Source organism: Candoia aspera, chromosome 11, assembly GCF_035149785.1.
Source record: "Candoia aspera isolate rCanAsp1 chromosome 11, rCanAsp1.hap2, whole genome shotgun sequence".
Taxonomy (NCBI): domain Eukaryota; kingdom Metazoa; phylum Chordata; class Lepidosauria; order Squamata; family Boidae; genus Candoia; species Candoia aspera.
In genome coordinates, this window is record NC_086163.1 from 467,147 (window position 1) to 493,838 (window position 26,692).

Genomic DNA, 26,692 nt, shown 5'->3' on the forward strand with positions numbered 1-26,692 from the left:
AGCACATCGCATGATGTGTTCTGTGTACAAGTTGAATAGGTAGGGTGAGAGTATACAGACCTGCCATACTCCTTTCCCAATCTTAAACCCGTTGTTCCTTGGACTGTTCTTACTGTTGCTACTTGGTCGTTATACAGATTCCTCAGGAGGCAGACAAGATGACTTGGTATCCCCATACTGTGAGAACTTGCCACAATTTGTTATGGTCCACGCAGTCAAAGGCTTTAGAATAGTCAATAAAACAGAAATAGATGTTTTTCTGAAACTCCCTGGCTTTTTCCATTATCCATCGGATATTGGCAATTTGGTCTCTAGTTCCTCTGCCTTTTCTAAACCCAGCTTGTACATCTGGCAATTCTCGCTCCATGAACTGCTGAAGTCTACCTTGCAGGATCTTGAGCATTACCTTACTGGCATGTGAAATGAGTGCCACTGTTCGAAAGTTTGAACATTCTTTAGTGTTTCCCTTTTTTGGTATGGGGATATAAGTTGATTTTTTCCAATCTGATGGCCATTCTTGTGTTTTCCAAATTTGCTGGCATATAGCATGCATTACCTTGACAGCATCATCTCGCAAGATTTTGAACAGTTCAGCTGGGATGCTGTCGTCTCCTGCCTTGTTATTAGCAATGCTTCTTAAGGCCCATTCAACCTCACTCTTCAGGATGTCTGGCTCTAGCTCCCTGACCACACCGTCAAAGCTATCCCCGATATTGTTATCCTTCCTATACAGGTGTCCCGTATATTCTTGCCACCTTTTCTTGATCTCTTCTTCTTCTGTTAGGTCCTTGCCATCTTTGTTTTTGATCATGCCCATTTTTGCCTGGAATTTACCTCCGATGTTTCTAATTTTCTGGAAGAGGTCTCTTGTCCTTCCTATTCTATTGTCTTCTTCCACTTCCGCGCATTGCTTGTTTAAAAATAATTCCTTATCTCTTCTGGCTAGCCTCTGGAATTTTGCATTTAATTGGGCATATCTCCCCCTATCACTGTTGCCTTTTGCTTTCCTTCTTTCTTGGGCTACTTCTAGTGTCTCAGCAGACAGCCATTTTGCCTTCTTGGTTTTCTCTTTCTTTGGGATGTATTTTGTTGCCGCCTCCTGAACAATGCTGCCAACTTCTGTCCAGAGTTCTTCCAGGACCCTATCTACTAAGTCCAGTCCCTTAAATCTGTTCCTCACCTCCACTGCATATTCCTTAGGAATATTAGTGAGCTCATATCTAGCTGATCTGTGGGTCTTCCCTAATCTCTTTAGTCTGATCCTAAATTGTGCAAGAAGAAGTTCGTGATCTGAACTACAGTCAGCTCCAGGTCTTGTTTTTACCGACTGTATAGATGTCCACCACCTTTGGCTGCAAAGGATGTAGTCAATCTGATTTCGGTGTTGTCCATCTGGTGAAGTCCATGTATAAAGCCATCTCTTAGATTGTTGGAAGAGAGTGTTTGTTATGCAGAGTGAGTTGTCTTGGCAAAATTCTATCAGCCTATGTCCTGCTTCGTTTTGTTCTCCCAGGCCATGCTTACCTGTAATTCCAGGTGTCATTTGACTGCCCACCTTAGCATTCCAGTCTCCTGTGATGAAAATAACGTCTCTTTTAGGCGTGTTGTCCAGTAGGTGCTGCAGATCCTCATAGAACTGCTCTACTTCAGCGTCTTTAGCATCTGTGCTTGGGGCATATATTTGGATCACTGTGATGTTAGATGGCGTGCCCTGAATTTGAATTGAGATCATTCTATCGTTTTTTGGATTGTATCCAAGCACTGCTTTAGCCACTGTACTATTAATTATGAAGGCTACTCCATTTCTTCTGTGGTCCTCTTGTCCACAGTAGTTGTCATGAGTACTGATGGTGAGCAGGAGGGGGCACCTATCCAAGGGGGAATATGCATGTGTAGTAGCGAGAATTTGAGCTGTCATTCAAAGAGACACAGAACAGACCCACCTTGACTTTTGGGGTTTATCTGTATGTTTTCTTATGCTTTTCAGTTTGTTAGGATTTTCTGTCCAATGTAGCAGTAATAAAACCTATTCCTCGTCTCGGCGTGGTTCCTGCTTGTTAGGACAGTAGTAGATCTGGTGGTCATTTGATGTGAAGTGGCCCATTCCAGTCCATTTCAGTTCACTGATGCCTAAAATGTCTATCTTTAATCTTGACATCTCACCAATAACCACATCCAATTTGCCCTGGCTTATAGATCTTACATTCCAGGTTCCGATGGTGTGTTGATCCTTAGAACATTGGATTCGCTGTTCGCCACCAGCACCGTCGGCCGTTAGCCGTCCTTTCGTCTTTGAGCTAGCTGCGTCATCCCATCTGGGGCTAGTTGAACTCATCCTCTGTTCCTCCCCAGTAGCATTTTGACCATCTTCCGACCTGGGGGTCTCATCTTCTGATGGTATACCGACATATCTCTGGTTGTACTGATCCATTTAGTTTTCATGGCAAGAATACTGGGGTGGGTTGCCATTACCTTCCCCAGGGATCGCATTTAGTCTGACCTCTCTGTCATGACCTTCCCATCTTGGGTGGCCCTTCATGGTTTAGCTCATGGCGTCATTGAGGTACTCAAGCTGCAGCACCATGACAAGGTAACGATCCTTTACTGAGGCGCAGTAAGCACCAAATTTCCCCATCAATCTTCTCAGGCCTACTTGGGAATGTGCCATCAGTACCATGTCATCTGCGTACAAGAGGATATTGATATGTCTGTTGAGGATCTTTGGCATGTGAACATCCATTGAACGGAGGAATCCTGGAATGTCGTTAACATAGAGATTAAACAACATCGGGGCCAAGATACATCCTTGTCTGACACCTTTGTGGATGGGTATGCTCTGTGTAAGAGAGCCATTGACTTCAGTAAGGACTTTCAGGCGTGTATTTGTATAGAGGGCCTTTATCAAGTATAAAAGTCTGGGTTCCATGTTTAACTTGGCCAGCTTTTTCCATAAGATACTTCTATTTATGGAATCAAATGTTTACATAAAAGATGTAAACAGGTGCCTTCCATCAGTTGTATATTTAGTGATAAGATGGTGTAAAACGAAGCAGTTGTCTATTGTGGAGTGCCCATGTCTAAACCCGGCCTGTTCTTCCACTAGTATATTTTTCTCGATTGCCCAGTCCTCTATTTTTCTCAGGAGATGTTTTGCATACATCTTAGCAGTTACATCAATAAGGCTTATGGGTCTGTAATTTTTAGGGGCTTCCTTGTCTCCTTTTTTGTGTATGGGAACTATGATGGAGAGTTCCCATCCTGCTGGAATATGGCCAGTGTTGTCTATGTATGTAAAGAGTCCTGCCAATAGTGGGGCCCACCAGTCAGTGTGTGTCCTGAAAAATTCTGCTGGTAGGAAGTCTTCTCCAGGTGGCTTATTGGGTTTCAGTGATTGAATGATGTGTTTGATTTCTGTCACTGTCACTGGTAGCCAAGGAGGAAGATTATCAAGGGTCAGAGCCTCAGTAGTCATCGTCTCTGGATAGTCCTGCTTGGAACTGGCAAATAGGGTAGTGTAGAAACCCTCCCAGACTGAAGCTGAAATGGGGATATCAAGTAGGAGCTTACGCTCTTTCAACATGCCAGATACAATACACCAAAATATGACTGGGTTAGACCTTTTTGCTGACTCTACTAGCTCAGACCAGACTGTCGCTGTATATTGAGCCTTCTTAATGGCTGTTAGTTTCTTATAATTGCGTGGTTATTTGGTGTGGGTTTTCTTTGAACCAAACACATAGCTGCTCTTAGGGTCTTTCTTGAGCGAGAGCAATCAAGATCGAACCAATTAGATCTTATGGGCTGTCAGTTCCTAACTGGCAGTTTGTCTATTAATGTCATGTTCCCGTTCCGATGTTTATGGTTCCTCGTAACGTTTCACATGTCATATCTGCAGTTGCGTGCCTGCCTGGCCACGCTGGTAAATTTCCTTTGTGCTGACTTGTGATCTTCTGGAATGTATGTTTGGGTTATCTCTGCTGTTCAAGGTTACTTTCTCAGGCCGATTCTAACGGTTGCTAGCGTCTGGGGTGGGTGGTTGCTATGCTAGCCTGAGGGGAGGGTTTGCAACGGGAGCAAGGCTTTTTAAGTTTGTAATTGGCGCGCTTTTGCTCATTCTCAGCTTTCTTCGTACTTTGCATACTATTCATTCAATAAATTAGTTTTCTCTAGTAACTACTGATGAGACTCCTTTTATTGGAATAGGCAATCATTACAATTAAGAAGTTTCTTAATGTGCTACACAAATTGGCATATCCAGTAAGGATTCAATTGGGGTCTTGAGTAGGTGTAACAACCATTTTCACCCAAGATTGGGCCCTCTCGGATATCATAAAATTGGAAATTGCCTTAGTATCCACCTTAGACCATTTAAGGCTTCTCGGCCTTTTGGCTAAGATCAAGTGTAGTATCTGTTCTTATCAGTTAGGCTCACTAGTTGATCATAGTTCTCTGGCACCTCCCAAGAATTGACAGAGGTCCTGACATCTCTTCAACCAATTCCTTCAGTATTCTTTTTTTTTTAAATCCGTTCAGTTGTGTCTGATTCTCAGAGACTGCCTGAACCATTCCCTGCAGTTTTCTTGGCAAGGTTTTTCAGAAATGGCTTGCCATTGCCTCCTTCCTAGAGTTGAGAGAAAGTGACTGGTCCAAGGTCACCCAGCTGGCTTTGTGCCCAAGGCGGGACTAGAACTCACAGTCTTCAATTTTCTAGCCTGTCTTATTTATTCAGGGCCTGGGGCTTAAAGGCATTCAAATTAGTTAAAAGTTTCTTCACTACATTCCTACTGACCTGCAGTATACCCTATTGTGTTCATTCCAAGTCTGTGCAACTAAAATTACCCTTTACTTTGGATGTAAAAAACAACAGCAAAATAGGAGTTGAGTTCGTCTTAGTCAGCTGTTAACATTTCTCCATCTAAAGATGGAGTGGGCCCACCATCTCTATTGTTGTCTTCTTGCTGTCAACATATTTGAAGATACCTTTCTTACTGGATTTTGCCTTTCTTGCCTTAGCTCATTTTCTTCTTTTTGCCTTCCTGATGTTGCTCCTACAGTTCTGGGCTGAAGCTTTATAGTTGCTGGTTGAAAACTCTTCCTTCCATTTCCAGTAAGCATCCTTCCTTAGTCCCAGTTCCTTAATGAAGTGCCTATTTGACCAGATTGAGTTTTCTTTTTCACTGGTATTGTTTGAGACTGTGCTATCCTTAATTCCCTTTTCAGGACATCCCAGCGGGCTACGGACCTTTGCCTTTAAGGTTTTCTTCCCATGGTATCTTCTTTACTGTGCCCCTTAATTTATTAAAATCCGCTTTCCTAAAATGCATGGTTCTTTTACCAAACAATTTGTTAAAATCAAGAACTCTAGCAGTGTGTAATTACTTGCACCCAAAGTTCCCAGCAATTCAGTCAACTCCTCTCTGTTATTAAGGACCAAATGCAAAGTAGCAGGTCCCCTTGCGCCCCCTCCATCTTTTGGAATTAATTCCATGAAGGGAATTACCACCAACACAAGTCAAGATTTTTTTTTTTACATTTTGTTTCCAGCAGAATTAGTCTTCCAACAAATGCCTGGGTAGTTGAAATCACCCATCACAATCCCTCCATGGTTTTTTTGAGGCTTCATTTACCTCAATCAGTGAGGCAGTTATTGATGTAGGTGATGATGATTCTAGTTGTAGAATTAGTGTGATACTAATAGTTAAGAGAGCCTAGCTTGATGTTTTGGCGAAGGCACCGGGCTAGAAACCGGCAGACCCCGAGTTCCAGTCCCGCCTTGGGCACAAAGCCGGCTGGGGGACCGTGGGCCAGCCCTCTCCCTCAGCCCTAGGAAGGAGGCAGGGGCCAACCACTCCCGAAAAACCTTGCCAGGAAAACTGCAGGGACTAGTCCAGGCAGTTCCCAGGAGTTAAAAAAACTGATTCAAAGGTACCAAAAAAAAAGTTCATGTCTGTTAGCCCAAGGAATGGAAAGGCAAGATTAAATTGAAACAGTATCAATTGCTAAGTAAAATGATTGTGTATCATGACATGAATATATAGACAGGACTAATTTTATTTAACATATATAGGAGATTTATACTCTTCCATTAAAATGATTTTTAAATATGTGAACATGTTGGGCTGGAAGCCTGTGCTAATTTATGAATAACTTTGTTTGAAAGGTTCAGCAGAACATGAGGAAGACAATTGTGGGTTTACAGCAGCCTCCTACGGAGATATTCACTTGCATGAGCATGTGGGTTATGCAGCAGCTGTCTTTCATGTTCACCTTGCTCTCCTTTTCTGAGACTAGCAGGACATTTTGAAACCAAGCTGGGAAGCAGCAGAGGGAATTCTGGGCTGAGCACAGCTCACCTTCTGCCTGAAGCTTAGAGAAACCACACTGTCTTGTCATAAGCAGGGCAGATCACAGTAACTCTCATGGTGTTGCCAAGGACTTGAGCCTATGGGAAAGTGACTGAGTACTGTGAACATGCCTGGCACAGCTCTAGCTAGAATTTCCAGATCCAAGTTCTATTTTCTGGGCAATATACTTGTCTGGCCCTCACACCTAAAAGGACTGGGTTGCTAGCAAAATTCCAAGGCACACTATCTCTTAATACTTAGGATCAAGTGTGGGTCTGCTTCCAGCAGCTTCACTTTTAATTGACTATGTAAAGTTTTAGGAACCTGCATCTTCAGATAACTAATAACCAGCTGATGAGCCTTTCTCAGAATGATAAATGTGTTATTTTCTGCATCTCCATTGTGGGTTAGAAATTTTAAAAAATCTTTATTTATTTGCTTTTCTGATGAATTAGATGTGTCACACCTCCGCTATATGTGGCTAATCCCATTGTGAATTTTGGACGTTGTTTCCTGAAATTTCAATATCAACAAATGGCAAAACTTGTTAATGATAGTGACCTTCCAGGATGCTATGGTGTTCTTCCCCAGGTTTGTTTGTTTTTTGTCTTTTCTCTTTTCTGTTTGAAGGTCCTGGTGCTTCCAGGAGGGACTTTTTGTCCCAGATTGATAATCTTGCACAGGCAGAAGGCCTCTGCTTCAGGAACTGGTAGCAACTGTAGGGGCAAGGTGGATCCAATAGAAGAGAGAAAGTGTTTCAGTCTAATTATGAGCATTTCTTGAACTCTACTCTTGTTAATGTTGCTATTGAATATTTGATTTAAGGATGTCTGGATATTTTGTTGCTTTGTTGTTCTTATGCTATTGAAATCAGCTGCTGAAAAGTTTGTTGAAATAAATTTTCAGAGCTCCATCATGAACAATAAAAAAATAATAAAATACATGGATTTTACTGGAGGAGATGGTGACAGCATAGAAACGGAAAGGTTTCAAGCTGATAATTCTTAGTGCTTTTATTTCCACCTAGGAATATGAGAAGTCCCCCGCCATCCTGTATTCAAGTCCCGTGCCTTGCGGTATTATTCCACCTCATGCCACAGTTGAAATCCCATTAGCTCTGGAAGTGGAGGAAAAAGGACACCAGGAAACAGTAGCCTACATAGCTGTCTTTGGGAATGAAGACTTCCCACTGGTGAGTGGATTGAATGAGCATGAATAAAGAGGCCTTTACTAAGCCTTGTATTGCCTGCAGGAAGTACAATAAAATTCCTCTGCCCCAGGAGGACAGGAAAAGATTGTGTTCCATTGGTGATGATAAGCTCATTGGTTTGCTTTACGTCAGAAGATGTGTTAGAGAAGGATAAAAATGTGAATCATTTATTGAGTTGGATCCTAGGATCTGCCATTCCAGTAGAATGAAGAGTGGTTGAGAATAGCATTAAGTTTTCCCCTCTTAACCAGGATTACCAAACCAAGCAGTTTTGGAGTGTGGGGTGCCTAGAACAAACCTCACGCTCAAATAAGAAAGAATTAAAGCCAACAAGGGGAGGATTGAGAGAGTAGTTCAGATGTCCCTCGTTACATAAGACTGATAGTTGTATACCATACTTAGCAATCATTAACTGCAGCCAACAGAGAGGAGAGGGGGACAGATGACAGGATGACAAATTAAGGCTGTGTCACTGAGCACAAGCAGCACTGAAAAGAAGAAACCCTGCACACCTTCCCTCACCAGTTTCCAGTGGTTACAGGGCTTTTGGAGTGTTGGGCCTGATTTCCTAGGCTCAGTCAGACAGAGTCTGCACTTTAAAGTCCTTGCTTCTGCCAAGGCTTCCCAGGGACAAACAGCTTTACGTCCCCCCGAATTTCACCTCTCCTGCCTCCTACCAGAGAAAAACTTTGCTGGTGTTTCTAGAATACTGGAGGGTCTTCAGCTAGCCAGCAAGCCCCTGGATTTTCTACAGCAATAAATGCCCTTTCCTATCAGCAGTGAGAGGGAGAAACTGACAGCCAAGCACGTCAGATTCAAGAGAAAAAGTTTCTTCTATTTTAAATGGAGACACATATGGTAAAATGGTTTTCCTCCTGTCCTGTGCTAAAAGTTAAGTATGAAGTAGACACCTAAGCACCAAATCAAAGCAAATCATCTCAGCCTACTTAGGTCTCAACCAAGGGTTATTATTTATTTATTTATTTATCAATCAAACTTTATCACCGCCCATCTCCCTCCCAAGGAGGGACTCTGGGCAGTTTACAATAAAAATGAAATTAAAATCAAAACAGTTACAAATACAATAAATACACTAAAAATAAAATATGATGGAGTCTAGATGGCTGAGAGTTCTTATCAGTCCATGAGTGTAATAGGTCCACTGAAAATCACTCTAGGGCGCTAGCCATCCAAGGTATGGCTATTTTCCCTCCCGTTCCAAGTTTGCTGGCAAAACCAGGTCTTTAATCTTTTTGAAAGTCCAGGAGCGAGGGGGCCTGTCTCACCTCTGTGGGGAGGATGTTCCAAAGGATGGGAGCTACTGCAGAGAAGGCACACTTCCGGGACCCTGCTAGATGGAATTCTAACATGCCCTCCCTGCATGACCGGGTGGGGTGGGTCAATGTAATAGGGACGAGATGGTCCCTCAGATATCCTGGTCTCATGCCATGTAGGGCTTTAAAGGTGATAACCAACACCTTGAATTGAACCTGGAAGCAGACTGGAACCCAGTGCAGCTCACGCAACAAAGGTGCCACATGTGCAAACCTTGGGGCACCCAAGATTGCCCATGCAGCCACATTCTGGACCATTTGTAGCTTCTGGATATTCTTCAAGGGTAGCCCCATGTAGAGCGCATTACAGTAGTCTATATGGGAGATGACCAGGGCATGAGTGACCGTTCGAAGGGCTTCTTGGTCTAGGAAAAAGCATCTTTGAGCAGGAGTTGTGAGTCCAGGAGGATCCCCAGGTTATGCACTGTCTGGGGCAGTGCAACCCCATCCAGAACCAAAGAAGACAGTTTCCCAGATACCGAGGAGCCATTAATCCACAGCCACTCCATCTTACTAGGGTTCAGTGGAAGCCTGTTGTTCCCCATCCAGGCCCCCACAGCCCCCAGGCACCCAGAGAGGGTGATTACGGCATCACTTACTTCACCCAGGATGGATATATATAATTGAGTATCATCTGCGTACTGATGATACCTCATCCCGTGGTGACGAATGATCTTGCCCAGCAGTTTCATGTAGACGTTAAAAAGGAGCGGAGAGAGTACTGAGCCCTGCGGCACCCCACAAAGAAGGGCCCACAGGCTGGATCTCTCACCCCCTATCAACACTGATTGGGACCAGCCCTGGAGGAAGGAGGTGAACCAGCGCAGAACCACGCCGCCCACCCCCAACTCCCTGAGTCGCCCCAAAAGGATACCATGGTCAATGCTATCGAAAGCCGGTGAGAGGTCAAAAAGAGCCAGGATGTATGCACTGCCCCCATCTCACTCCTGCCAAAGATCATAAGTGCGACCAATGCCAATTCTGTCCTATAACCAGGCCTGAAACCTGACTGAAAGGGGTCTAAATAATCCGTTTCATCCAGAATCCTCTGGAGCTGCAATGCCACCACTTTCTCAACCACCTTCCACAAAAAAGGGAGGTGGGAAACTGGACGAAACTTGTCCAGTACAGTAGGGTCTTCTTCAGGAGGGGGTGCACCAGCGCCTCCTTAAAGGCCACCAGAAACGCCCACTCTCTCAAGGATGCATTTACCATCGTCTGGACCCAACCACACGTCACCTCCCGAGCTGCCTTCACCAGCCAGGAGGGGCATGGATCTGATTGGCAAGTGGTGGCATTTACAGTCCTGAGGATCCTGTCTACTTCCTCGGGCCCAAGGGGATCAAACTGTTCCCAGATAACTGGGTAAGTACGTTCCCCAGGCTTCTCCACAGACCCTGTCCCATGCTTGGAGTCCAACTTGGAACGGATCCAAGCAATTTTATCCTGCAGATACTCCTCAGCTTGGCCCTGTAGATGGACTTCTGAATCCCCTTTCCCCAAAAGGTATCAGGAGATCTTAAACAGGGCTGCCAGGCAGCATTCTGCAGATGCAATAAGAGTGGAGAAATACTGACGTTTTGCCGCTCTTACTGCCACAAGGTAGGCCTTAATAGCGGCTCTAGCTTGTGTTCAGTTGGATTCGGTCTTTTCCTCCAGTGGCGCTCTAGACGTCTGTTAATCCTCTTCAGAACCGTCAGCTCTGAAGTGTTGGGTTCGATGGGACAAGAGAGGCCGTGCAGGAACGATCCTGTCCAAGGCCCCAGCCACCTCCCTATTCCAGGCAGCAGCCAGGGCCTCCGCTGGACCGTGCAGCAGATCCTTGGGTGTAACCCCCAACTCCCTCTGAAACTATCGGGTCCATCAGTCGCCGGGGGCGGGCCAGTTGAATGGGTCCCACCTCCCTGCGGAGCGGGGGCAGCATAAGAGAATCTCAAGGTCATCAGGCCATGATCTGACCATGACAAAGGGGATAGGTGTAACTCTCCCCTCAGATCCCATTGCCACTGCTCCAACAAGAAAACTAAATCCTGTGTGAGGCCACTGTCTCAAGTTGGGTCCCGAATAATCTGAGACGGGCCCGTGGCCGCCATGGTGGCCATGAACTCCCGAGCTGCCTCCGAGGCCCGTCCCAGGGAGGGCATATTGAAGTCCCCCAGAACCATAAGCCTGGGGAACTCCACCGCCAACCCCGAGATGGCCTCCAACAGCTCAGGCAGGAAGGTTGCTACACAGCAGGGAGGCTGTTACAGTAGCAATACTCCCAACTGTTCTCGGGAACCCAACTTGAAAAACAAGATCTCACACCCAGTCACTTGTGGAGCAGAGCCTCTGAAGGCCACCAGAGATTCCCGGATGACAACAGCCACCCCTCCTCCCCTGCCCTGAGGTCTTTGCTGGTGCCATACTCAAAACCCAGCCGGGCACATCTCCGCAAGAGGGACACCTGAGCCCAGCCACATTTCAGCAATGCACACCAGGTTGGCCCCCTCCTCTGTGATTAAATCACATATGAGCGGGGCCTTGTTGTTAACTGACCTGGCATTACAAAGCAGCAGCCGTTATGGCAGTTCACTCCAAAAGACTCTGGGTGGATGTTTCCCTACCAACCAATCAACAGTGGTGATGTTTACCTATCACTGTAAGCCAGCATGAACGAACAGCTCTATTACAGCAGTTCCTTTAATTATATCAGAAAGCCATAGAAAATGAGCTTCTTAAGTACAAAATGAGCTGTGTGTATGAGTAGACATGTGCAGGCAAAAGCAGTGATACTTCCATATGGGAATGCATCAACAATTATTTATTTTCCATCCTCTGGACTGGAGATCATCCCTTTTGAAGTAGGTCATGTCAGGAAACAGACACCTCAAGGGCTACTGGAATTCTACTTTTTTGCTGTAGAGTATAATTACAGAAACAGCCTCGTGTAGCACAGTGGTAGGCGGCAGTATTGCAACTGAAACTCTCCCCATGACCCGAGTTCGATCCCAGCAGAAGCTGGATTCCCGGGTAGCTGGCTCAGGTCGACTCAGCCTTCCATCCTTCCCAGGTCGATAAAATGTGTACCCAGCTTGCTGGGGAAGGTGACGACTGGGGAAGGCAATGGCAGACCACCCTGCTACAGTCTGCCAAGAAAATGTCACGGAGGCGGTGTCCCCCCAAAGGGTCAGACATCACTCGATGCTTGCACAGGGGACCTTTCACCTTTCACTTTCACATAATTACAGAATCTTGAAAGCCTGACATCTCCCTCTGGCTCCTCTTATGCTACAGAGAATCAAAGTGGGGTTACCTTGAATTTCTTTCTCACTCCTTCTTCCTTTCCAAGGCTAAGTGGATGTCTATCTAACTGTTCTTGCATTTCTTTTTCTAGGTTAGCTTTATGCTCCTCTATATTGGATGAGTCTGGAAACTCAAATGCTGGGTCAAGGTTTGTCCTCTTTACTCATGGTAGGACTCTTGGACTTGACTCAACCCATGTCGCATGAAAATCAGCCTTCCTCAGTTTAAGTACCCTCTCGTTATGAGGACTTCAGCTTCCAGAATTCTCACCCATGGTGATGTTTTCTAGGAAATTCTGACAGCTGTAATCCACATATCAAGAGGTGGCTCAGATCTGGGAAGGCTGCTTTAGAATATCCTGGTCACTTCCAGAAGTCCTAATCAGTCACAACCAGTGTTGCTGTGTTAACTTTGCTCTGCTTCTTTTTATTCCTGGCATAGAAAATCCATCTGGTGTCTTTTGGAGAAGGTCCTGTTGTTTATGTGCACCCTGCTAAGATAGACTTTGGCTGCATCCAGGTTTTAAAGGATGTTTCCAGGACACTTTGCCTGTCAAATCAGTCTGTTATTTCTGCACCATTTAAGGCACAGATGGTAAGTAAATGTTGAAGCAGTTTCATATTGTGAACTAAAACTGAAAAGAGATTGTTTGTTAACAGCTTTTGCCATGATTGTATGAGAAGGCCTCACATGGAGACATCTCCAGATATACAGCACTTGGCATGGTGGTGGTTCCATGAAGTGATATAGACTAATATTTAGCAACTGTAACTGGACTGAAAGATGCAGTGATCAGAGAATGCAGTTATTGGCTGCCGGCCTTCTCCAGTTACAGTTTCAACTCCAGGCTGAGCCATGAGGTATATTTATTTATTTATTCAATTTTTATCCTGCCTTTATTATTTTTATAAATAACTCAAGGTGGGGAACATACTTAATACTCCTTCCTCCTCCTCTTTTCCCCACAACAGCCACCCGGTGAGGTGGGCTGGGCTGGGCTGAGAGAGAGGGACTGGCCCAAGGTCACCCAGCCGGCTTTCAGGCCTAAGGCGGGACTAGAACTCACGGTCTTCCTGTTTCTAGTCCATTGCCTTAACCATTAGACCAAACTGGTATAGCTTGGCAATAGGTTATACTATATTCCCAAAGTAAACTAATGTTCAGTTTCCAAAGCAACACCCTTGACTTGGGGGCTTGGATCCTGGCAGAGAATGTTGAACCAACTTGAGCAGATCACCAAGGCAGCATTACTTACATTATGTACCTGGACAATGCATGGATGTGTTTATTTATCTATAGCATATTATTCTGCTGTTCAGCTGAAAAAGGCTCAGAAAAAGGCTCTCACGTTCTTAACACAAATTCTCGTTAAATAATAAATGTGTTCTAGATTCATAAACCTTCAATCTCCCTTTTATTTACTTTTAGATTTATATCCTGACTTTCATTCAAGGTGGCCTATGTAGTGCTCCCTCCTCCAATTATTTTCCACAACCACCCTGCGGGGAGGTTGGCTGAGAGAGAGTAACTGGCCCAAAGTTCCTCACTGAGCTTCAGAAGAGAAAGATGGGCTAGCACCTGGATCTCCCTGATCCTGGTCCAGCACTGCTGTGCTGGCTGACTGTGAGCTGAGCTTTTACAGCAGTGAGATCTCAATACCCCCTCCCCTCCCCTCCCCTCCCCTCCAGGCTTCTCTGTCTAACCATCACACCTCTGGCCACTGTCTTGAAATCTGAGAATTCCCCCTGCCCTGCACCAGCTGCACTTCCTAAAACATTGGGCAGGGCAAGGCACATCCCTGCCTTCAGTGCACAAGCGCTCCTGCAGCAGAGCCAGCCCCGTATGGGCAGCCTCAGACAAAGGATCTTCAGGGAACTCTGCCCTGTAATCCCTTCCCCTTTTCCTTGGGGAGAATTGTGCCACAAGGGTTGTTTATATATTCAACCTTCCCTCTGAGAAACATTTCTTAAACCCAGCCAATACATGATGAATCTGCAGGACATTTTGACATTTTTAAAACTATGTACCTTTTACGACGCGGTGGCGCTGCGGGTTAAACCGCTGAACTGCCGATTGGAAGGTCGGCGGTTTGAAACCGCGCGGCGGGGTGAGCTCCCGTTGCTCGTCCCAGCTCCTGCACACCAAGCAGTTCGAAAACATGCAAATGTGAGTAGATTAATTGGTACCGCTTCGGCGGGAAGGTAACGGCGTTCCGTGAGTCATGCCGGCCACATGACCACGGACGGGTCCTTAGAGACAACGCCGGCTCCAAGGCTTAGAAACGGAGATGAGCACCACCCCCTAGAGTCAGACACGACTGGACTTTACATCAAGGGAAACCTTTACCTTTACCTTTTACTTTGAGATTTTTCGCAACTTCATATCAGAGCAGATGTTGTTTGTTTTCCCATGTCACATTTGTCCTCATGCCAGACTTTTAAGTACTAAGCCAGCTGAATTGTCCCACACTCCTTCCTTCTCTTTGGAAAGACCTTGGGATACTGTCTCTTTGGGTTTCCTTGCTGACCTCACAAGCATTAGAGGCTTCACCACTGTTTGGTAGTTACGGTTGTTTACAAAAATGGCTAATTTCAACCCTTGTAATAATCTTCCACCTGCCCCAGAAGAACTGGTGTTACCTTGTAGTGATAGGGTTGGCCTGCCAGCTGTCTAGCTGCCACGTTCTGGGCCAGTTGCAACTTCTGTCTGCCCCACAGGAAGCACATTACATAATCCAACTGAGTGGTGATTGGGCATGGGTTACAGCTTACCTGAGGCTGCCCCTCTCTTTTCTGTTCCTGAGCTTTTAAATGAGTACAAGAGCTACAGGCACGCTACTTATCCAGGAGCGTCTGGGCCTTGCCAAGGCTTCTTGCAAGCATATTATGGTTGGGGATGATGTCTGGCTTTCCATTAAGTTTGTATCTATCTGAACCCTGCCAGAAGAAATTGGATTCAAAGATTAGTGGTCCCACCCCGTAGTGGCTCAGATTAGCTTGGTGGCATTTTACTTGTCTTCAGCAAAGGATCGTTACCTTGTCGTGGTGCTGGAGCTTGAGCACCTCAATGATGCCATGAGCTAAACCGTGAAGGGCCACCCAAGACGGGAAGGTCATGACAGAGAGGTCAGACTAAATGCGATCCCTGGGGAAGGTAATGGCAACCCACCCCAGTATTCTTGCCGTGAAAACTCAATGGATCAGTACAACCAGAGATATGTCGGTATACCATTGGAAGTTGAGACCCCCAGGTCGGAAGGTGGTCAAAATGCTACTGGGGAGGAACAGAGGATGAGCTCAACTAGCCCCAGATGTGATGACGCAGCTAGCTCAAAGCCGAAAGGACAGCTAGTGGCCGACGGTGCTGGTGGTGAACGGAGAATCCGATGTTCTAAGGATCAACACACCATTGGAACCTGGAATGTAAGATCTATGAGCCAGGGCAAATTGGATGTGGTTATTGGTGAGATGTCAAGATTAAAGATAGACATTTTGGGTGTCAGTGAACTGAAATGGACTGGAATGGGCCACTTCACATCAGATGACCACCAGATCTACTACTGTCCTAACAAGCAGGAACCATGCCGAGACGAGGAATAGGTCTCTAGTGTTTTATTACATATTTTTTATTATTATTTATATTATTTATTGCCCTGAATTCAAACTGAGATTCTATCGTTTTTTGGATTGTATCCAAGCACTGCTTTAGCCACTTTACTATTAATTATGAAGGCTACTCCATTTCTTCTGTGGTCCTCTTGTCCACAGTAGTAGATCAGTGAAGTGTTCTGCAGTTCCACCATTCCATAAAGTATTATAGTTTGCCTCATTTGCCCATTGTTGTTGGCTGATCTCATGTTTTCCCACCGTTTGGAAGTTTATACTATGGTTTCAAATCCCTTAGGGTTTGAATAGGGTTTAAACAGCTTATATTGTCCATAGTCTCCATTTCAGTTCATCAGTGTCTTCCTGTTGCCTGGTTGGTTTTTATAGAGAGCCTTTTGAACTAATGGATACAATTTAGGGAGGTAAATTTTCATTCTGTCTGCCCCAGATGCCTGATGGACCTAATTCAGTTTCAGAGGGAGCTTGGCAAATTCCCTAGGGCTCTGCTGCTGCAAAATGTTCTGTTGTAATCCTTAGGGTTTTCCTTGGCACGTTTTTGGGAGTAGATTGCCAGGCCTTGCTCCCTAGTCTGTTCTTTGTCTGGAAGCTCTGCTGAAACCTGTCCACCATGGGTAACCCTTTTGGTAGTAGAACTACTGATGGCAAAGCTTCCAGCAGGACAGAAAGACCAGTTAATACTACTATTATTCAAATTTATGCACCAACCACAAGCGCTGAAGATGAGGAAATTGAAAACTTTTACTAAATGCTGTAATCTGAAATTGATCGAACATGTAATCAAGATGCTTTGTTAATTATTGGCGACTGGAATGCAAAAGTTGGAAACGAAGAAGGATCAGTAGTTGGAAAATATGGCTTTGGTGACAGAAATGACGCTGGAGATCACATGATAGAATTCTGTAAGACCAATGATTTATTTATTTGCAATACGTTTTTCCAACAACACAGTTGACAACTATATACATGGACCTCACCAGATGGATTACACAGAAATCACATCGATTATGTTTGTGGAAGGAGAAGATGGAGAAGCTCAATACTATCAGTTAAGACAAAGCCAATTGCTGACTGTGGGACAGATCATCAATTGGTGATGGTGCAAGTTCAAGCTGAAGCTGAAGAATATTGAAGCAAGTCCAAGAGTGCCAAAGTATGATCTAGAAAACATCCCACCTGAATTTAGAGATCACCTCAAAAATAGATTCAATGCACGAAGCACTGATGACCGAAGACCAGAAGAGTTGTGGGAAGACATTAAGAACAAAATGTGCGAAGAAAGTGAAAGATCATTAAAAGGGCAAGAAAGAAGGAAAAGATCCAAATGGATGTTAGATGAGACTCTGGAACTTGCTTTTAAACGCCAAGTAGGTAAAGCTAATGGAAGAAAGAATGAATTAAGAGAGCTAAGTAGAAAATTTCAAAGGGCAGCTCAAAAAGATAAGGAAAAATATTATGGTGAAATATGCAAAGACCTAGAGCTAGAAAATCAAAGAGGAAGAACTTGATCAGCATTTCTCAAGCTGAAAGATCTGAAGAAAAATTCAAGCCCCAAGTTGCTATCCTTAAAGATTCTATGGGCAGTACATTAAATGACGCGGGTAGTATTAAGAGAAGATGGAAGGAATATACAGAATCATTGTATAAAAGAGAATTAGTCCATGTTCAGCTATTTCAGGAGGTAGAATATGATCAAGAACCATCGGTACTGAAGGAAGAAATTCAAGCTGCACTGAAGGCACTGGTGAAAAATAAGGCTCCAGGAATTGATGGATTACCAATTAAGATATTTCAACAATCAGATGCAGCAGTGGAAGCACTTACTCTTCTGTGTCAAGAAGCTTGGAAGACAATGACCTGGCCACCTGACTGGAAGAGATCTGTATTCATACCCATTACAAAGAAAGGAGATCAAACAGAATGTGGAAATTATCGAACAATTTCATTAATTTCACATGCTAGCAAAATTTTGCTGAGAATAATTCAACAACGTTTGCAGCTTTACATCAACAGAGAACTACCAGAAGTCCAGGCTGGATTTAGAAGAGGACATGGTACGAGAGATATCATTGCTGATGTCAGATGGATCTTGGATGAATGTAAAGACTACCAGAAAGATGTTTACCTCTGTTTCATTGATTACGCAAAAGCGTTTGACTGTGTGAACCATAACAAGTTATGGCTAATATTATGAAGAAAGGGAATTCCAGAGCACTTAATTGTACTCATGCAGAACCTGTACACGGATCAAGAGGCAGTCGTTAGAACAGAAAATGGTGATACTGAGTGGTTCAAAATTGGAAAAGGTGTGCGACATGGTTGTATAGTTTCACCCTACTTATTCAATATGTACGCTGAACAATAATTCGAGAAGCAGGAATGTATAAAGAAGAACGGGGTATCAGAATTGGTGGAAGACTCATTAACAACCTGCAATATGCAGATGATACAACTTTGCTTGCTGGAAATGAAGAAGACTTGAAGTACTTGCTGATGAAGATCAAAGATCGTAGTCAGCAATACGGACTACACCTGAATGTGAAGAAGACGAAGATTCTCGCAAATGGACCAATAAATAATGTCAAAATAAATGGAGAAGAAATTGAAGTCATCAATGATTTCATTCTATTTGGATCAACGACCAAGAGAAGTAGTAATCAAGAAATCAAATGACATACTGCACTGGGAAAATCTGCCATCAAAGACCTATCTAAAGTTTTCAGAAGTAAGTCAGTCAGTTTAAAAACAAAGACACGTCTGACTCATGCCATGGTTGTCCTGTTCAAACTATGAGGCGGCCAGACAGAATTATTGTCAAACTCTTTATTAAAAACAACTATTTACAACAGTAAGAGTCCTGGTGAATAAATAAGCAATTTAAATCAAGACCACCCAGGCAATGACAGATGAACAGACAAGGCTGCAGGGTCAGACTGAGGCAGAACAGCAAGGCAGAATTCAGCTAACTCTGATCAAAGCTGTTAGACTTGGTGAAGCTAGAGTGCGTGTCAAGGCAGAAGCTAAAGGCAAGGTCCTGTGGACTGACACGTGGATAGGATCGGACTGAGATTTGGAGGCTAGGCAAGACTGGACTGGAACCCCTAGGCAAGGCTTGGCTCTGGAGGCTAGGCTGGGCTGGACTGGAGAGTCTAGACAATGCTGAGATCTGGAAGCAAGGCTGGACTGGACTGGAGAGTCTGGGCAAGGCTGAGAGCTGGAAGCAAGACTGGACTGGACTGGAGAGTCTAGGCAAGGCTTGAATCTGGGAACACACCTGGATCGCACTGGAGCGAAGTGATGAGGCTTGGAGCTGAACACGAGGCTGTGCTCAGGAGGGATGGCAAGGAGAGGCTCGAATGGAGTGGCTTGTGCAGAAGATGGTTCTGTGGTGACAGAAGACGCTGGCGCTGGTTCCACGCTGGCTACAGGCAAGGCGTCTGATGCAGGTAAGGACCCTTCCGCAAGTGCTGTGAGCTCAAAGGATCAGTTGTCTCCAGCAGCTTGCTTTTCACGCACCTGCCTTTTAAAGCAATTCCTTCCATGCCTTTTATCTCCTGTAGCCAATCGAGCTGCCTTCTGATTCGCAAGCTTCTCTGCTCTCCTGTCTCAAGCACTGACTGGAGAATTCAAATCCCCCTCCAGAGTTTGTCCAATCTGCGTTTGCAAATTCTCCCGCTCTGCTGAGTCACTTCCTGGTTCAGCTTCTCCAAGTCCCTCCTGATGAGTTTCGTTTTCCCCTTCTGACTCCAGATAAGTTTTGTTCTTCTGACTCTGAAAACAAAACTCCAGGCTCCGGGCTCAAACCTCACAATGGTCTTCTCAATTGCCACATATGCCTTTGAAAGTTGGACATTAAAAAAGGAAGATAGAAGAAGCATTGATGCATTCGAATTATGGTGTTGGCGAAGATTATTGATAATACCATGGACTGCCAGAAGAACGAACAAATCAGTTTTAGAAGAAATACAACCAGAATGTTCCCTAGAGGCGAAAATAACTAAGCTTAGACTCTCATACTTTGAGCACATCATCAGGAAAGACCAATTGCTTGAAACCATTGGAACGGTCAGGCATATGGCACAAGACCAAACAGCATTTTGTTCTGTTATACATGGGGTCGCCATGAGTTGTAAATGACTGGATGGCAACTAATAATAACAACAACTGCTGCTGCAGAAGGAAGTATCTCTGACCTTGAGAAGGACGTGGGAGAGGAATAATGGTTTCTCAGTCCTGGGAAAGTAGAAAGTGTGAGATTCAGAATATCCACACCTTGATCTTGTTGTCCTTGAAAGGGGGCAGTAAAGGTTTTGTCATGCGCTGCCTGCCTCTGAATAATACTCAGACACTGGTTCGATGGATCAGGCTCTGGTTTATTCACAGCGCAGTTACAGCGTCGGAAGAAAAAAGCTGAGAGTGACAGGAGCGCGCCGGTGCGGGGTTTAAATACCCCGCGCCGGTCAGCGCCCCCTCACTCGCGGTCACGTCACCCCCCTTTGTCCAATACGTTGCCCTGCCGGTGGGTGAGGGGTTGTGAGGCCCCGCTGGTGTTCCGGGATCGCCCATCATCGGGTTTTCTATTCATCCGGTGATTGCTGTCAGCTGGGCGATCCCCGTTGTATTGGCGCTGATGGCTCGGGTGTGCTCCGTGATCCATTTAGTTATTGTTTGTTGGCCGTTAGTCGTTGTGAGTTGATGGCTACTTATCTTGAGCCCCTTCTCCTGTTTCCTTGCTATTGTCATGTGTGCCATTGCGCTGATGACTTCAGCTCAACGGCACTCATGACATACTGCCCCCTGTCCGAATAGTGCTCCCCCCCGGTTTTCTTTTTTTTTTTTTTTTTTTTTCGGTGGAGCTGTCAAAACGGCACTTTTTTTTTTTTTTTTTCCCAAAATTCCCGCCGGAGTAGTTGTCGCCCCTCCCTTTGCTCCTCCCTCTACCACGTGCCTTCCCAGGGTGTGTCCATGGTGCGCATGCCCGGGTCACATCCTGGCGTGCGCATGCTCCAGCCACACCCTGTTTGTTTGGCTCAGTTCGGCAAGGAGAGAGGCGTGGCTGGTCGGGTGCTTATCAGCTCCAGGTAGGGCCCTTCTTTTTTTCATTTAAAGTGCGTCGCCTTTGTTATATCTCCTGGGCGTTGCCCCCAGGTTGCCCTGTTGACTTGCTTGCCACTCCCCCGCGGCCGGGGGGCGGGGGGAGGGTGCTGGCGAACGCTTGTCACCACCTCGTGGGCCCGGGGCGGGGGGAGTGAGTCCCGGGGGGGGAGGTCCACCCAAGTCGCGGGCTTGGGGGGCCCTTTCCCTTGGGGCACGGGAGGCGGGGGGGGGCCTGCGGGGGGGGTTTGCAGGGGACGGCTTGCTGACCTTGGTTGTGGCTTGTCGGGGTATGCCCGGTGAAATGCTCTGGTTAGGTCAGGCGCGTTAACGTTGTGCGCCGCCACCCATTCCGGGTGGGGGAAGTGTTTCCACCTGACCAGATAGTGTAGAGTTCCTCGTTGCTTGCGGGAGTCGAGTATGTCGCTTATCTCGAAGTGGTGTTGCCCGTCGATCATCACCGGTGAGGGCTGTGGCGTGCTTGGGTGCCATCGGGAGGTGGTTGCCGGTTTCAGGAGGCTGGTGTGGAACACCGGGTGGAGTCTCCGTAGGTTGTGTGGCAGGTCCAAGCATATTGCTACCGGGTTCACTATTTGGGTGACTCGGAACGGCCCGATGTACTTAGGCCCCAGTTTTTTCGAGGGTTGGGTTGACTTTAGGAACTTGGTGGATAGGTAGGCCATATCTCCCGCTTGGAACGTCGGTTGTTGGCGCCGGTGCTTGTCGGCCTGCTCTTTGTAGGCTGCCTGTGCATCCTTCAGCGCCGCCGTGATTATTGGCCATGATTCCGCGATCTTCCGTCCCCAGTCGCTAGCGTCCACCTGGGGTTCCGGGGGTTGAGGTAGCTCCGGTATGGGGACGAAGTCGCGCCCCGAGACTACTTCGAACGGAATTTTCCCCGTGCTCGTGTGGACGGCGTTGTTGTATGCGACTTCGGCGAACGGGAGCAGTTCAGCCCAGTCGTCTTGGTGATAGTTAGTATATGAGCGTATGAATTGCTCTAAGGTGGCATTAAGAACCTCTGTGGCTCCGTCCGTCTGGGGGTGCCAGGCCGTAGATAGGGCCTGTTGGGTCCCCGTCAGCTTTAGGAAGGCCCGCCAGAATTTGGAGGTGAACTGTGTGCCCCTGTCGGTCACCACACATGCGGGACATCCGTGTAGCCTGTACACGTGGATGAGGAAGAGTTTGGCTAGCTGTTGTGCGGATGGGACCGACGTGCAGGGGATGAAGTGGGCCTGCTTTGAGAAGTAGTCCTTCACCACCCAAATGGCCATTTTCTTCTGGCTGGGTGGGAGGTCCACTATAAAATCCATAGAGATTTCCTCCCATGGGCGGGAGGGTTCTGCCACCCGTTGTAATAGCCCCGCGGGTTTGCCTGGTGCCCGTTTGGCCCTAGCGCACGTTGGGCAGGACGCTACGTATGCTTTTACGTCTCGCCTGAGCGCGGGCCACCAGAATTGACGCCGTGTTAGGTGTAGGGTCTTGAGGAACCCAAAGTGTCCCGCTTGTTTGGCGTCGTGTGACCTATGCAAGATCGCCCGGCGTTGCGAGTCCGGGACGTAGATTCTGCCTTCCCCCCATGCTAGGTCCTGTGCCATCGTTACCTTGTCGGGGTTTGCCAGGAACCAGGGGTCAGTTTTGAGGGCGGCGGCGAGGTCCGTGCGCATTCCCCCTGGTAGTTGTGGTTGGCTTCTTCCGGTCGCCGGTTGTCCCGCCGTCGGCTGCGCCGTAGAGTCGAGCTGCCTCCGAGCGCCGCTTCGGGTGGTCATGGCCATCCCCAGTTGCGAGGCGGATAGGACCGTCCCAATGGTGTCTGGGGTGGGCTCTTCGTCTTGGGGCAGTCGGGAGAGGGCGTCGGCCAGGAAGTTCTTTTTGCCCGGCATGAACTTCAGCTGGAAATTAAAGCGGCTGAAGAATTGGGCCCATCGGACCTGTTTTGGGCTAAGGCGTCTGGGCGTTCGTAGGGCCTCGAGGTTCCGGTGGTCGGTCCAGACCTCGAATGGTTGGGTGGCTCCCTCGAGTAGGTGTCGCCATGTCTCTAGCGCTGATTTTACCGCGAAGGCTTCTTTCTCCCAGACGTGCCATCGCCTTTCTGTCTCGGAGAACTTCCTTGACAGGTAGGCGCATGGTTTCAGGAGTCCCGTGGGGTCTTTCTGTAGCAGGATGGCCCCCAGGGAGAAGTCTGAGGCGTGGGCTTGGACCACGAACGGCCGTTCTGGGTCCGGGTGCGCGAGGATTGGCTCCGTGGTGAACAGCGCTTTCAGCTTGTTGAATGCGGTCTGGCACGCGGGAGTCCAATTCAGCACTGTGCCCGGGTTCTTGGCGTGTCGGGTGTCCCCCACCCCTTTGGTTTTGAGGAGGAAGCTCTGTAGTTGGCGTCTGTTGCGGGGGCGCTCCCAGTTTAGCACCGCCTCGACTTTTGCGGGGTCCATTTCTATGCCGTCCCCGGAGATTCGGTACCCCAGGTAGTCTAGGCGCGCTTTGTGAAACTCGCACTTTGTAGGCTTGGCATAGAGCTGCGCCCTTCTGAGCTTGTCGAGGACTTGCCTGACTAGGGTCACATGTTCCTCATGCGTTTTTGTGTAAATAAGGACGTCGTCGATGTAGACCAGGACCCCTTTGAACAGATGTTCATGCAGTACCTCATTGATGAGCTGCATGAACACCCCAGGGGCCCCCGCGAGTCCGAAGGGCAGTACTTTGTACTGGAAGGCGCCTAGGGGGCAGTTGAACGCCGTCTTCCATTCGTCCCCCTCCCTGATTCGGATGCGATAGTACGCCTCGCGAAGGTCCAGTTTGGAAAAGACTTTGCCCGTGGACAGGTGGGCGAGCATGTCCTTCACCAGGGGTAAGGGGTATTTGTTGGACAGGGAAGCCACGTTTAGGCCCCGGTAGTCGGTGCAGAGCCGTAGGGTGCCGTCTTTCTTCTCCCGGAATAAGACGGGGGCTCCGACCGGTGAGCATGCTGGCTCTATGAATCCCCTGTCTAGGTTTTTGTCGATGAACTCCCGGAGGGTTGCCATCTCCTTCGGGGTCATCGAGTAGATCTTTGGTCTAGGTAAGGGGACGTCGGGCAGTAGGTCGATCCGGCAATCCGTCTTGCGGTGGGGGGGTAGTTGGTCAGCTTCTGCCTCTCCGAAGACCTCGGAGAAGTCGGCGTATTGTTCCGGTAGGTCTGCTGTGGTAGCGGCGTTGTCTTGTGTAGTCGCCTCCGCTCGTCCTACAGTGGGGTTGGTTCTGCCCGCTGGAACTGGTGCTCGATACTCACCGTCGCCGAATGTGAAGGTGCGGGTCTCCCAGTTGATTCGCGGGTTGTTTGTCGTGAGCCATGGCATCCCCAGGACTGCAATGGGCCGTCCGATGTGAGTGACGACGAACGATGTGCGTTCGGTGTGAGTGCCCATTTGCAGGGTGACCGGCTCGGTTTGCAGCGTGGCTGGTTTCCCTCCCGCTGTGGAGCCGTCCAGCTGGTGGAATGCCAGCGGCGTGGGGAGGGGGAAGCAGCGGAGGTCGAGTTTGGCGACTAGGTCGGGGTGGATGAGGTTTTTTGAGCACCCCGAGTCCACTAGTGCCGCGGCCGTGGTGGCTCCGTTGCCGGCAGAGAGTTTGATTGCCGCCATTATTACAGGGCTTTCGTCGTTCCGTCGAGGTGGTCCGCGCTGCTGTCCCACCGCCTGCCTCGCAACGCGTTTCAGGGCAGGCGGGGAGCTTTTCCCGCCGGCTGGTCGGGGTCTACGTTATCCTCTTCCCCCCAATAGGCGTCCCAGCCTTCCTCTGGTGTCGCTGTGGCCACGGTCATTCGGCGGTGAGGGGGCGGCCCCAGGTTGGGTGGTTTGGGGCTAATTTTCGGGGTGGGTTTAGGCGCACTGGTCGGCGGTCGGTTGGCGAAGCAATCCACCGTCTTGTGCCCTAATTTGCCACACTTCCCGCAGGGCTCCCGCTTGAATTTCTTTTTTGGGTATATGGGGCCGGCCATCCCCACGTGTGGTGCGGGTACCTTTTTTCCGGCATAGTTTGTGTCTTCCGTGGTTGTCATGAGGAAGGTGCGGTGCGCGTGTTCGGCTTTCCCCGCGAGGTGGATCCACCCGTGTAGCGTTTCTGGGTCGTCGCGGTAGAGGGCCCATTGGAGAACGTCGCGATTGAGCCCCCTTTTGAACATTTCCAGCAGGGTGGTCTCGGACCAGTCGCTGACCTTCCCCGCGAGGGCTTTGAACTCCAGGGCGTAGTCAGGGACCGTGCGTGTGCCCTGTTTAAGTCTTTGGAGTGCGCTTTTCGCCCTTACTTTGGCTAGGGGGTCTTCGAAGTAGTTTTTCATCTCATTGATGAAGGCAGGGAAGGTGGCGAGGGCGGGGGAGCTGGACTCGTACAGTTGGACGTACCAGTCCGCCGCCCTGTCTTGTAGTTTGATCGCCACGGCGGCGATCTTGTCGGCCTCGGAGTCGTAGGAGTGTCCGTGCCTCCCCATGAACTCCCTGGCGTTCGTTACGAAGAACGAGAGTTTCGTGGGGTTCCCATCGAAGAAGATGGGGAAGTCCTTTGGGGCCCGGGCGTTTTGCGCGGCCCTGCCTCTCGCTTCCCGGTCTGTGGTATCGTCCGCCTGTGCCGTCTGCTGACCCTCCGCTGGCCCGTGGGGGTTCGGTGCTTCGCTCAGGGTGTGGGCCTGTGCGGGGACGTCGTTGGGTGGCGCGGGGGGCATAAGCGACTGGAACATGGTCCGGAGTTCCGTCAGTTGAGCCCGCATGGCCGCGAGTTCAGCTCGTGCCTCCTCGTCCACAGCCCGCGCCGCCGCTGGGGCCGGTTCCGTTGGTGCGTCAGCGGGGGTGGGTTGCCGGCGGGGTTCATCCTCCCTCTGCCGCTGGTCCGCTTCCTCCGCCATCTGCTGGGTGTCTCCATCGTCCTCCTCCGTGTTGACCGCCGTTGGGCTGTCGCTCCACGCCCGTTGCTGGGGTGCGATGTGGGGCGCGGGGTCCTCCGCTGGTTTCGGAAGGCATGCTGCTCCCTCCCGCGGTCGGGTTGCCTCCGTCGCCATCTCCCCTTGGGGTTGGAGCTGAGGCTCGGGTCGGGTGGGGTGGGCGTCCATGGCTCCGGGAGTCCGCGGTGCCTCTGGCCTTGGTCGGTCCTCCTCTGTCTCTTGCCGCGCGGCTCGCCCTCCTTGCCCGCGTCGCTCCGGCTTCATCTTGCTGGTCTTCTCGCCGTCTATTCCTCCCGCGGCTCGTTGTCGTCCGGTGGGGCTCGGCGAGGCTGAGTTTATGACTCTCAGCTTTATGTCATGCGCTGCCTGCCTCTGAATAATACTCAGACACTGGTTCGATGGATCAGGCTCTGGTTTATTCACAGCGCAGTTACAGCGTCGGAAGAAAAAAGCTGAGAGTGACAGGAGCGCGCCGGTGCGGGGTTTAAATACCCTGCGCCGGTCAGCGCCCCCTCACTCGCGGTCACGTCACCCCCCTTTGTCCAATACGTTGCCCTGCCGGTGGGTGAGGGGTTGTGAGGCCCCGCTGGCGTTCCGGGATCGCCCATCATCGGGTTTTCTATTCATCCGGTGATTGCTGTCAGCTGGGCGATCCCCGTTGTATTGGCGCTGATGGCTCGGGTGTGCTCCGTGATCCGTTTAGTTATTGTTTGTTGGCCGTTAGTCGTTGTGAGTTGATGGCTACTTATCTTGAGCCCCTTCTCCTGTTTCCTTGCTATTGTCATGTGTGCCATTGCGCTGATGACTTCAGCTCAACGGCACTCATGACAGGTTTTGGACAGGCTTTCAAGATCATTGTCAGGCTTTCAAGTAGACTAGGTCAAGAAACA

The 26,692-nt window shown here is 48.4% G+C and overlaps 1 protein-coding gene and 1 pseudogene across 1 annotated transcript in view; both read left to right on the plus strand.

Annotated features, from left to right (window-relative positions):
• The window catches only part of HYDIN (HYDIN axonemal central pair apparatus protein), a 287,221-nt gene that overhangs the window by 49,811 nt on the left and 210,718 nt on the right, over positions 1 to 26,692 (plus strand). The window contains exons 15-17 of the mRNA XM_063313067.1: positions 6,800 to 6,935; positions 7,372 to 7,536; positions 12,615 to 12,767. Of these exons, the coding sequence (XP_063169137.1) occupies positions 6,800 to 6,935; positions 7,372 to 7,536; positions 12,615 to 12,767 (454 nt within the window). The remainder of the gene's footprint in view (positions 1 to 6,799; positions 6,936 to 7,371; positions 7,537 to 12,614; positions 12,768 to 26,692) is intronic.
• Positions 4,371 to 4,596, plus strand: LOC134504203 (U2 spliceosomal RNA; annotated as a pseudogene).